The following is a 12,026-nucleotide window of genomic DNA, read 5'->3' as shown; positions in this document are numbered from 1 at the left end:
CCGACAGAATACCAAAGTCCATACAGCAGAATCTAAATATAGAAAAATTTAAAGTTGTCAAGCAAAATTTTGATTAATAGTTGTATAGAGCTACTACTAATAGCTAATATTTATTTAGTGATTAGTATATGCTTAGCATTTTACGTACCTGAATGATTTATGGTAGAGTATATAGTATCAAGGTAATTAGGAGCATAGGTTCTAGAATCAAGCTGGTTCTGCCACTTCCTCCCTGGATGATTTCATAGCCTCAATTTCCTCCCCTAAAAAATATTGGGAAGGAAAGGGAAGGTTAATATCTGCTTGTGTCAGTCTCCTTGCTTCTTCAAGTCAGAGATTATGCATTCATTTTTGTATTCTTAACGCTTAACGTAGGTCCTGAATGAAGAAAAGTGAGGCCTGAGTTTGGTCCACGGGGGGATTATATACTGTTTATCAAGCTCCTTTCCCAGGTTTTGGTCCTGGGAAGATCAAGAATAAGCTTTTCCCTAGGACTTGTGGTTTAGGAGAAGTGAATCTAACGATTGATATTGCTGAGTAGCCATGGGAAGTTTCCACGTTTGCCAGTCTTGGCAGCCCAGCCCATTCCTTGCTTTGTGATAGGATAAATGGCCTGATGCTGCTAGCTTGGAGAAAGTGAATGAACAGACCAGTAATCTTTCTCAGCTATAGACTGCCTGTAACTTAGTTCAGAGAACACCAGAAGCAAAGGGTCTATTTTTTGCTGGGTAGTTTAGTGTTTTTAGAGGGTGAGTTCCAACTTCTTCATTGTGAGGTTAGTCATTGTGAAAACAGAGATCATAAAATGTGGACATCCCATGTGGCACACGTCAGGACTTTTAGACCTACTGAGGAAGGGAAAATTAGCTGTAAGACTTATAAGGTGGGCATCTTTAAGTGTTGTCAGTTTTTTTCCATTGTGCTATTTCATTTTTCTACCTCTGCTTACTGCCAAATGTGTCGGTCCTTTTTCTGAAAAATGTAATTCAGGGATTTGGAAATTGAAGTGCTGAGTTGAGCAGTCCCAAAAAAATAAAAACAAAACCTAACCAAAAAAACCTCCAACTCATTGGCTTGGCTATTTACCTCTGTGGTGTGTTTGTCTCAAATAGATTGTTCTAAATCTGTAGTAACCATCTTTCAAAGAAATTTCTTTTCTGAAACATTTTGCTTGGTCAGGCCTCTGACTATCTCCTTGTTATTATGGTTAGGATTCTGTGGATTTATGCTTATAATACAGTAAATTCTTTCTTCTGTTTTCTTATTTGGTTAGCTATTTAATTAAACTTCAACATAATTACATAATTCACTGTGCTCATTCTGCAAAATAATTTAGCACCTTGTTTTTCAGAGCTGTCAGAAAGAAGAAGCAGAGAAAAAGTAATAAGATGAAAATGGAGACCACTAAAGGACAATCCATGAATCATACATCTGTTACAAGGAAAAAGGAAAGGAGAGAAACAGCCCATCAATATCTTTGCTCTTAAATGTCCAGTGACTTGAGAATAAGAAAGATTTATAGTCCAACCTTTGATGCCATTTTCTGAAAGTGCCGCACTGGACTTAAATTCTGTCGCTTTCAAAAGTGTGCGCCTTTCTAAGCTGGATAATAGGCAGGTGGTATTTGCTGGTTGATAGACCCCTCAGCAGCCTCTCTGGAGACCTGGGGAGTTGTTCCATCCTTAGCTGGTTTACTAGCTCCCTATCTGTACCTTTTTTCTCTCTTCCAATCATATTATTTTAGCCTCTTTTATCTGAAAAATGGGCATACAGTATTCTTTTGCAGAGAGTGTCAGAAGAAAATGAAAATGAAAACCTGAGGTTTTGTTTACATTGAACATAAAAGTATGTTGTTATATAAATCTTTTAAATTAAGCATTAAAATACTGTATAATGGCTTAAACCCCACTTATAAAGAGAATTACAGTGTACAATTATTTTTAGACAGAATCTGAAGATGATGGAAGGAATTTTGACAAAGGCAGTCGAAATATAAAGATTATAATTATGGTTACATTATTATTAAATATTTATTTTTCAAGTACTTTTTGCAGTTGTCCTTTGATGATATAGAATCAAATGTTTGTTGAATGAATGAGGTATTTAGAATTATGACTTGCTCTGTCATATCAGTGTCTTTTAACCTAGACAGTAAGTTTCTCTCTTTGTAAAAGGAGTAGCAGAAAGCAGAATAGTTTTGTGATTAAAACTCCTCATTCCTAATTTGACTAACTCTTCCTGGCTGTATGTCCTTGGCCAGGTCATTCACTCTAGAAGCCCGTTTCTTCATTATTATAATGGAGATAATAATAGTTACACCTCAGGTTTGTTTTGTGATTGAATTAAATGAGGCACATGTGCCTGGTTCTCAGTTCTGTTATTGGTGAGAAATGTTAACAAGTGAAGATGGCTACTGAGCCCTAATGGTAACATCTGGTGGTCCAGTACCATAGCACTGAAGGGTGTAGTTTGAACTCTGAGAACAAACAATTGGTCTCCCCATTTCTCTGCTAGGTATCTGACCTTATCTCTTTAGGACTGAATAACTTTGAATGGCTTGCGTTTGCATAATGACTTTTCTCTTGTTCTCAAACAACTGCTTTGGAGCAAGTTTGGAGGCATCTTTGCTTGGGCTTAGCTAGAGCCCTGTGAGTAAAGGTAGAACTGCCCTCATCTGGTGTTTAAATTCCATCTGGTATTTAAATTAGGACTGTGTGACGCCTCATGTGGAATACTCAAGCATGGCCCTGATCGGTGTGATAGTGGTGTACATCAGGTGACATCAAAAGATGTGCTGAGCTCCTGCACTAACAAGCATCAGAAAACTCTTCTCTTGCCTCCTTTTTTACGTGGGTTGCTTTGGTGATAGGAAGGGCAGATTTTGAGGTGACTGGATGAGATCTGAACCTTGTAGAATCATTGTGAGAGTTCCTTTCTCTGATTCGGGCATGGATATAGACATTGCCTGACTTTCCTGGTGTCCATGATACTATAGAAAAACCTATTGAAATCTGCCCTGAAACTCAGACACCTAAGGGACCATGACTACTGAAGAATTGGGTCCTGATGGCCAGTGGTTTATTATCATCACTGTATTTTCTTAGTTTTAAGATACAATCAATTGTAAAATGCGGTATTGATGTAATCATAGCTTTTCAGGGGAAAAGCTCCATGTCTCATTAATGATACATATTAAATTTTAGACATACCTTGAAATGTGAAAAAAAAAGCACATCCTACAATTGAGGAAATAGAGTGTTGCTTATAATCAAGAATATTTTAAAACTTTGTTACCTTCCTAGAAAGTTAAAAATAGGAAATTTGGTGAGTCTGTTCTTGTATTCAGTTACTACTAATTTGAAGGACCTAATTTCTTCTTTCTTTTCTCAGAGAATAAACTAATAGGATGTAAAAATGTCTCTGGGAGGTAAGTGTGATGGGAGATGAGGTCATTTGTTCTAATTAGAAATCTGCATATCTGAACATTAAGATACCTACTCAAAACAACAATAGAAGAAAATCCCTGAAATTTGACAGATAGAACTTTCTAAGCTTTTTAAAGAGGCATTTTGTAAAAATTATTTTATTGAGGTCATATTGGTTTATAACATTGTGTAATTTCAGGTATACATTATTATATATCAGTTTCTGTATGGACTGCATTGTGCTCAGCACCAATAGTCTAGTTTTTATCCATCATCATACATATGTGCCCCTTTTACACCTTTTGCCCACTCCTCAACCTGCTTCCCCTCTGGTAACCACTGACCTGTTCTCTTTATCCATGTGTTTGTTTATCTTCCACATATGAGTGAAATCATAAGGTCTTTCTCTATCTGGCTTAACATAATACCCTCAAGGTCCATCCATGTTGTTGCAAATGGAACGATTCTGTCTTTTTTTATAGCTGAGTAGTATTCCAGTGTATATACATACACACCACATCTTCTTTATCCATTCATCAATTGATGGGCACATGGGTTGCTTACACGTCTTGGCTATTGTGAATAATGCTGCAGAGAACATAAGGGTGCACAGATCGTATGGTAGTTCTATTTTTAATTTTTTGAGAAATCTCCATACTGTTTTCTGTAGTAGCTGCACCAGTTTGCATTCCCATCAGCAGTGTATGAGGGTTCCATTTTCTCCACATCCTCTCCAACACTTTATTTCTCGTCTTGTTAATTATAGCCATTCTGACGGATGTGAGGTGCTATTTCAGTGTAGTTTTGATTTGCATTTTCCTGATGATGAGCGATGTTGAACATCTTTCATAAGTCTGTTGGCCATCTGTTTATCTGCTTTGGAAAAACGTCTGTTTTATCCTCTGCCCATTTTTTGATTGGGTTGTTTTGTTGTTGTTGTTGAGATATATGAGTTCTTTATATATTTTGGAAATTAACCTCTTGTGGGATATATTATTTGCAAATATTTTCTCCCAGTTAGTGAGTCGTCTTTTCATTTTGTTCCTGGTTTACTTTGCCTTGAAGAAACTCTTTAGTCTGATGTAGTCCCACTTGTTTATTTTTTCTTTTGTTTACCTTGCCTGAGTAGACATGGTATTTGAAAAAATGCTTCTGAGACCAGTGTCAAAGAGTGCACTACCTATTATTTTCTTGTAGGAGTTTCATGGTTTCAGGTCTTACATTCAAGTCTTTAATCCATTTTGAGTTGATTTTTGTGTATGGTGTAAGATACTGGCCTACTTTCATTCTTTTTCATGTGGCTGCCCAGTTTCCCCAACACCATTTACTGAAGAGACTTTTCCTTTCTCCATTATATCTTCTTGGCCCCTCTGTCAAAGATTAGCTGTCTATAGATGTGTGGTTTTATTTCTGGGCTTTCAATTCAGTTCCATTGATCTGTGTGTCTGTTTTTGCACCAGCACCATGCTGTTTTGATAACTATAGCTTTGTAGTATATTTTGAAGCCAGGAATTGTGATGCCTCCAGCTTTGTTCTTTTTTCCTCAGGATTGCTTTGGCTATTTTGGGTCTTTTGTTGTTCCATATAAATTTTAGGATTCTTTGTTCTATTTCTGTGAAGAATGTCATTGGGATTATGATTGAGGTTGTATTGAATCTATAGATTACTTTAGGTAATATGGACATTTTAACTATGTTTATTCTTCCAATCCATTTCATAATTTCCATTATCTTTCCATTTCTTTATTTTATTTTTGTGAGGAAGACTGACCCTGAGCTAACATCTGTGCCTATCTTCCTCTACTTTGTATATGGGATGCTGCCACAGTGTGGCTTGATGAGCGGTGTGCCCCTACCCAACTGGGATCTGAACCTGCAAACCCTGGGCTGCCGAAGCACATTGTGTGAACTTAACCACTATGCTACTGGGCCAGCCCCCTATTTTTCCATTTCTTTATGTCTTCTTCTATTTCTTTCAATAATGTTGTATAGTTTTCAGTGTATAGGTCTTTCACCTCCTTGGTTAAATTTATTCCTATATATTTTATTCTGTTTGTTGCAATTGAAAATGGGATTGTATTCTTGACTTCTCTTTCTGTTAGTTCATTATTAGGGTAAAGAAGTGCAACTGATTTTTGTAAGTTGATTTTGTACCCTGCAATTTTGCTCTAGTTGTTAATTATTTCTAATAGTTTTCCAGTGGATTCTTTTTTTTTTTTTCTGCTTTTTCTCCCCCAAATCCCCCCAGTACATAGTTGTGTATTTTTTAGTTGTGGGTCCTTCTAGTTGTGGCACGTGGGACGCCGTCTCACTGTGGCCTGATGAGCAGTGCCATGTCCGCGCCCAATATCTGAACTGGCAAAACCCTGGGCTGCCAAAGTGCAGTGCTCGAACTTAACCACTTGGCCACAGGGCTGGCCCCTCCAGTGGATTCCTTAGGGTTTTCTTTTTTTTAGATTTGCACCTGAGCTAACGTCTGTTGCCAATGTGCCTTTTTTTTTTCTTCTTCTTCTTCTCCTCCCCAAAGCCCCCCCGACCCCCCAGTACATAGTTGTATATTCTAGTTGTAGGTCCTTCTAGTTCTGCTATGTGGGATGCCGCCTCAGCATGGCTTGATGAGTGGTGCCATGTCCTCTCCTGGGATCTGAACCAGCAAAACCCTGGGCCGCCAAAGTGGAGCATGTGAACTTAACCACTCGGCCACCGGGCCAGCCCCTTTAGGATTTTCTATATAAAGAATCATGTCATTCACAAACAACGAGAGTTTCACTTCTTCCTTCCTTTTTTTGATACTTTTTATTTCTTTTTCTTGCCTAATTGCTCTGGCCAAAAACTCCAGTACTATGTTGAATAGGAGTGGCAAGAGCGGGCACCCTTGTCTTGTTCCTGTTCTCAGAGGGATGACATTCAGTTTTTCACTGTTGAGTATGATGTTGGCTGTGAGTTTGTCATATATGGTCTTTATTATGTTGAGGTACTTTCCTTCTATACTCATTTCATTGAGAGTTTTTATTGTCAATGGATGTTGGATCTTGTCAAATGCTTTCTCTGCATCTATTGAGATGATCCTGTAATTTTTATTCCTCATTTTGTTAATGTGGTGTGTCACATTGATCGATCTGTGGATGTTGAACCATCCCTGCATCCATAGAATAAATCGCACTTGATCATAGTGTATAAGCCTTTTAATGTATTGCTTTATTTGATTTGCCAATATTTTGTTGAGGATTTTTGCATCTATGTTCATCAGCAATATTGGCTTGTGTTTTCCTTCTTTGTGTTGTCCTTGTCTGGTTTTGGTATTGGGGTAATGTTGGCCTCATAGAATGAGTTAGGAAGTGTTCTGTCTTCTTCAGTTTTTTAGAATAGTTAGAGAAGGATAGGTATGAAATCTTTCAATCTTTGGTAGAATTCTCCAGAGTAGCCATTTGATCCTGGATTTTTGTTTTTTGGGAGGTTTTTGATTACTGTTTCAATCTCTTAACTTGTGGTTGGTCTATTCAGGTTCTCTCTATCTTCTTGGTTCAGTTTTGGGATGTTGTATGAGTCCAAGAATTTGTGCATTTTTTATAGGTTGTCCAATTTGTTGTCATATGGTTTTTCATAGCATTCTCTTATAATCCTTTGTATTTCTGTGGTAGCTGTTGTAATATCTCTTCTTTCATTCGTAATTTTATTTATTTGAGCCTTCTCTCTTTTTTTTAGTTTGGCTAAGGGTTTGTCAGTTTTGTTTATTTTCTCAAAGAACCTCAGCTCTTATTTTCATTGATCCTTTCTATTTTTTTAGTCTCTATTTCATTTATTTCTGTTCTAATTTTTATTTTCCTCTTTCTGCTGACTTTGGGCTTTGTTCTTCTTTTTCTAGTTCTGTTAGGTGTAGTTTAAGATTACTTACTTGAGCTTTTTCTTGTTTGTTGAGGTAGGCCTGTATTACTATGAATTTCCCTCTTAGCACCGCTTTTGCTGCATCTCATAAGAGTTGGTATATTGTGTTTTCATTTTCATTTATCTCTGGGTAGTTTTTGATTTCTCCTTTGATTTCTTCATTGATCCAGTGGTGGTTCAGTAGCATGTTGTTTAGTCTCCACATATTTGTGACTTTCCCAGCCTTTTTCTTGTAGTTGATTTCTAGTGTCTTAGCATTGTGATTGGAAGAGATGCTTGATATGATTTCAATCTTCTTAAATTTATTGAGGCTTGCCTTGTTTCCCAAAATATGGTCTGTCTTTGAGAATGTCCCATGTGCACTTGAGAAGAATGTATATTCTGCTTTTTTGGGATGGAATGTTCTATATATATCAAGCCCATCTGGTCTAGTATTTCATTTAAGGCCACTGTTTCCTTGTTGACTTTCTGTCTGAATGATCAATCCATTGATGTAAGTGGGATGTTGAGGTCCCTGACTATTATTGTGTTGCTATCAATTTCTTCCTTTAGGTCTGTTAATAGTTGCTTTATATACCTTGGTGCTTCTGTGTTAGGTGCATATATATTTATAAGTGCTACATCCTCTTGGTGGAATGTCCCTTTTGTCATTATTTACCGCCCTTCTTTGTCCCACATTGTCTTTTGTATTTTGAAGTCCGCGTTGTCTGCTATAAGTATGGCAACACCTTCTTTTCTTTGTTTGCCATTTGCTTGGAGTATCATCTTCCATCTCTTCACGCTGAGCCTATTTTTGTCTTTAGAGCTGAGATGTGTTTTCTGGAGGCAGCAAATTGTTGGGTCTTGTTTTTTATCCATCCAGCCACTCTGTGTCTTTTGATTGGAGAATTCAATCTATTTGCATTTAGAGAGATTATTGATATATGGGGGCTTAATACTCCCATTTTATCTCTTGTTTTCCAGTTGTTCTATATTTCCATTGTTTCTTTTCCCTTGTATTTCTGACTGCCATTTCAGTTTGGTGGTTTTCTCTGATGGTTTTCTCATTATTTATGATTTGTGTCTCTGCTCTTTTTGTTTAGTGGTTACCATGTGGTTTGTATAAAAGATCTCATAGATGTGATAGTCCATTTTCTGATAGCCTCTTATCTCCATTAGCCTAAGGAGGTTCCATCCCTTTCCTCCTCCTCTTCTGAGATATTGTTGTCACAAATTGTTCTTTCCTGTGTTGTGAGTTTGTGACTAAATTGAAGTATTCATAGTTATTTTTGATGCTTTCTGTCCCTTTGTCTTTTATGTTATAATTGTGTTTACTAACCTATTCTGATATAGAGCTGCAATTTTCTGACTCTGTTTATCCCCTTGCTCAGGGTAAACCTTTGCTCTTTTGTTTCAGATGGGAGAGCTCCTTTCAACATTTTTTGTAAGGCAGACCTAGTGGTGATGAACTCCCTCAGCTTTTGTTTATCTGGGAAAGCTTTTATTTCTGTGTCGTATCTGAAGGATAGTTTCACTGGATAGAGTATTCTTGGCTGAAAGTTTTTGTCTTTCAATATTTTGAATATATCATCCCATTCTGTCCTAGCTGTAAGGTTTCTGCTGAGAAATCCACTGAAAGCCTCATAGGAGTTCCTTTGTAGGTTATTTTCTTCTGCCTGGCTTCCCTTAATATTTTCTCTTTGTTATTGATTTTTGCCAGTTTTACTATTATATGCCTCGGAGAAGGTCTTTTTGCATTGATGTAATTAGGAGTTTTTTTGGCTTCACATAATTGTAACTCCAGTTCTTTCCCAGTTTTGGGAATTTCTCAGCTACAATTTCTTTGAACAAGCTCTCTTCTCCTTTCACCCTCACTTCTCCCTCTGGAATACCTATAATCCTTATGTTGCTTTTCCTAATTGATTTGGATATTTCTCAAAAAATTTCTTCATTTTTCAAAAACCTTAGTTCTTTCTCCTCTTCCACCTGAAGCATTTCTATATTTCTATCCTCTAAATCACTGCTTCTGTCCTCCATAATGTCAGCTCTATTTTTTATGGATTCTAGATTATGTTTTATCTCATTAATTGTGTTCTTAATATCCAGAATTTTTGTTTGGTGGTTTGTTTTTTTTTTATTTTTAGAGTTTCAGTCTCTTTGGTGAAGTATTATTTCTGCTCATTAGTTTTATTCCTGAGCTCATTGAACTGTCTTTCTGAGTTTTCTTGTAACTTGTTGAGTTTCTTTATGACAAGTATTTTGAATTCTCTGTCATTTAGATTGTAAATTTCTGTGAGTTCAGGATTTATTTCTGGAGATTTGTCATTTTCCTTCTGCTCTAAAGTGTTAGTGTATTTCTTCATGGTGTTAAATGAATTGATCCTTTGCCAGTGCTGCATTTGTGGTATTATCAGGTCACAGATTCCACCGGCCACTGCTTGTGGGGATAGGATCTGCCCTTTCTGATCCCATCCTGTCTGCTGGAAGTTGTGCTGGTAGGGCTTCTCTGCGTTTGCTCATGGTCCACAGCTGCTTGGCATGTGTGTGTGCATGTGCAGGCAGGGCAGGTCACTCTGGTGTGGGACTGTTGTACTTGGCAGGGGACTGGCCAAACTGGTGCATTAGGTGGGAGAGGAGGGGCACTTTCTTCCACACACTGACTGGCTCTGTGTTCGTGGGTGTCAGCTCAGCTGTGGCGCTTGGTGGAGGCTTCTTTGCAGGCACTGAGCCATGCCACTTGGTCGGGAGCAGTCCCACAGGAGGAGCCCCTGGTGCATGGTGAGTGTTCCTGTGGGCCAGGCTACCACTCTGCAAGTGTTCATGCGCAGGCCAGGCTACCCTGCCTCCTCTTACAGTTGCACTGGCATCTGTGTAAGGACCTGCAACCCAGATCACTGCGACTGGACAGGGGGAGGGGTCCATTCACCTAGTTCCACTGTTTCCTGGGGATCCAGTCCTCCTACCTTCAGATGTATGGCTGTGTGGATCCTATTGTGCTGTGTAGGGAATCCTCTGTTGGTTAGTGAATGTCTGTTTAGTTGTGACTCAGGGGAGAGACAAAGGGAACAACTCACTCCACCATGATGCTGATGTCACTCCTAGATCCAAAGGGACATCTTTCTTAAATAATTACAGCTAAATTTCATTCTGCTGCTTGCTTATATTACAAAATTTAATGAACTACAAAGTCATTCTGAGGTCCTGAATGATCAGATTTCAGGTTTATTCATAAATTTTGTCTGATATTTAGACTAATTTGTTTCTCCAGTATGCCTTAATCTTTTCATCCTATTCTTTTCTTTCTGTTTGGAATATTTCCTTCCATAGTCTTATGGAGCCTTCAGGCCTTGGCCTAAGTCCCCTTCTCTTCTGGGAATTCTTGCAGTGAGTCCCTGATACCAACCAATACCCTTCCCTCTGAAACCCTTGGCATTCTGCACCAGATTTGAGGCACTTTTCATGTATTATTCTGTGATTATATTCACAGATTCTATTTCCCCATAAGATTTCAATTTTTTAATGTCAGCACCCATTTTATACACTATTATGTGTCTCATGCATTGTAGGTACTTAATAAAAATTTGATGAAAGCATGGAATTTTCTAGATGTTTCACGTGTTGGGTGCATTACTTTGCTAGGGCTGCCGTAACAAAATATCTTAGACTGAGTGGCTTATACAACAATGATTTATTTTCTCTCAGTTCTGGAGGCTGGAAGTCCAAGATAAAGTGTTGGCAGGTTTGATTCTTCCTAACCTCTGTCCATAGCTTGCAGATGGCTGCCTTCTCACCATATCTTCACATGGTCTTTCTTCTGTGCGTGTGCATCACTGGTGTCTCTTTGTGTCCAAATTTCCTTCTTATAAGGATACCAGTCAGACTGGATTAGGGCCCATCCTAATGGCCTCATTTTACCTCAGTCTCCTTTTTAAAGGCTCTATTTCCAAATATAGTCCTATTCTGAGGTACTGGGGGTTAGGGCTTCAATATATAGATTTTTGGGGACATAATTCAGACCATAACAGAAGGCATGCCTAAGATATGGAAAGGATTTGCTCTGTTCTCTTTCTTATAGGTACTGAAAAAAGGAAGATGGACCTAAACAATATTGGAAGGAATTTAGAGTCAATAGGAGGACTATCCTAACATTGAGGGTTTAAATGTTGGGATGTGCTGTGTAAACAAGATTGGCAGCCTGATCTGGGAGTCTTTACACTTACAACAATTCAGCTTTCAAGGTTATTTTAAGGAAAACACTTAAGTTGATGTCTGGCCCCTTCGAAGCAATCTATAAAATACTAGACATCTGGAAGAAGTCTGACTAATTTTTAAACATAAAATCACAGCCTACAGAAGGTCCTGGTCTGATGCCACTTCCTTCGTGGTGTCCTTGTTGGTGTCTCCAGTAGAGCAGTATATCTCTTGCCAGTGAAATAAAAATTGTGCGTGTTTGTGTCTTTTCATTTATACTTCTAAGGTACTTAAATCATGCCCTGTAATAGAACGACTTTTTGTACTTGTTTCCCCTGTACAGATTAGAAGCTTGTTGACGTCAGGGGCCTGTGGACATTATTATGTGTGTTTACTGGCTCCTCGAGCTGTGCCCTGCACACGGTGACAACCAACAGCAGCACGTATGACCTCATTCCTCCTCCCACAACCCTGGGAAACAGGTGGCCAGGTGGGCACGTTTCTTCACCCTCTGAGTAGTAGCTGCTCATAAGTACAGACTGAGTGA

General features: G+C 38.3%; 1 protein-coding gene across 7 annotated transcripts in view; it reads left to right on the top strand.

Moving 5' to 3' along the window:
- ZCCHC4 (zinc finger CCHC-type containing 4) overlaps positions 1–11,753 on the top strand; it is a 51,100-nt gene extending 39,347 nt beyond the window's left edge. For all 7 annotated transcript variants that reach the window (XM_070506116.1, XM_070506115.1, XM_044767657.2 and 4 more), the window contains 2 exons: positions 1,352–3,427; positions 11,364–11,753. In XM_070506116.1, the coding sequence (XP_070362217.1) occupies positions 1,352–1,487 (136 nt within the window). In that variant the 3' untranslated portion in view covers positions 1,488–3,427; positions 11,364–11,753. The remainder of the gene's footprint in view (positions 1–1,351; positions 3,428–11,363) is intronic.
- The last annotated feature ends 273 nt before the right edge of the window (positions 11,754–12,026 follow it).

Source organism: Equus asinus, chromosome 3, assembly GCF_041296235.1.
Source record: "Equus asinus isolate D_3611 breed Donkey chromosome 3, EquAss-T2T_v2, whole genome shotgun sequence".
NCBI classification, from domain to species: domain Eukaryota; kingdom Metazoa; phylum Chordata; class Mammalia; order Perissodactyla; family Equidae; genus Equus; species Equus asinus.
Note: the sequence above shows the minus strand (reverse complement) of the source record. Positions and strands in the feature narration are given on the sequence as shown.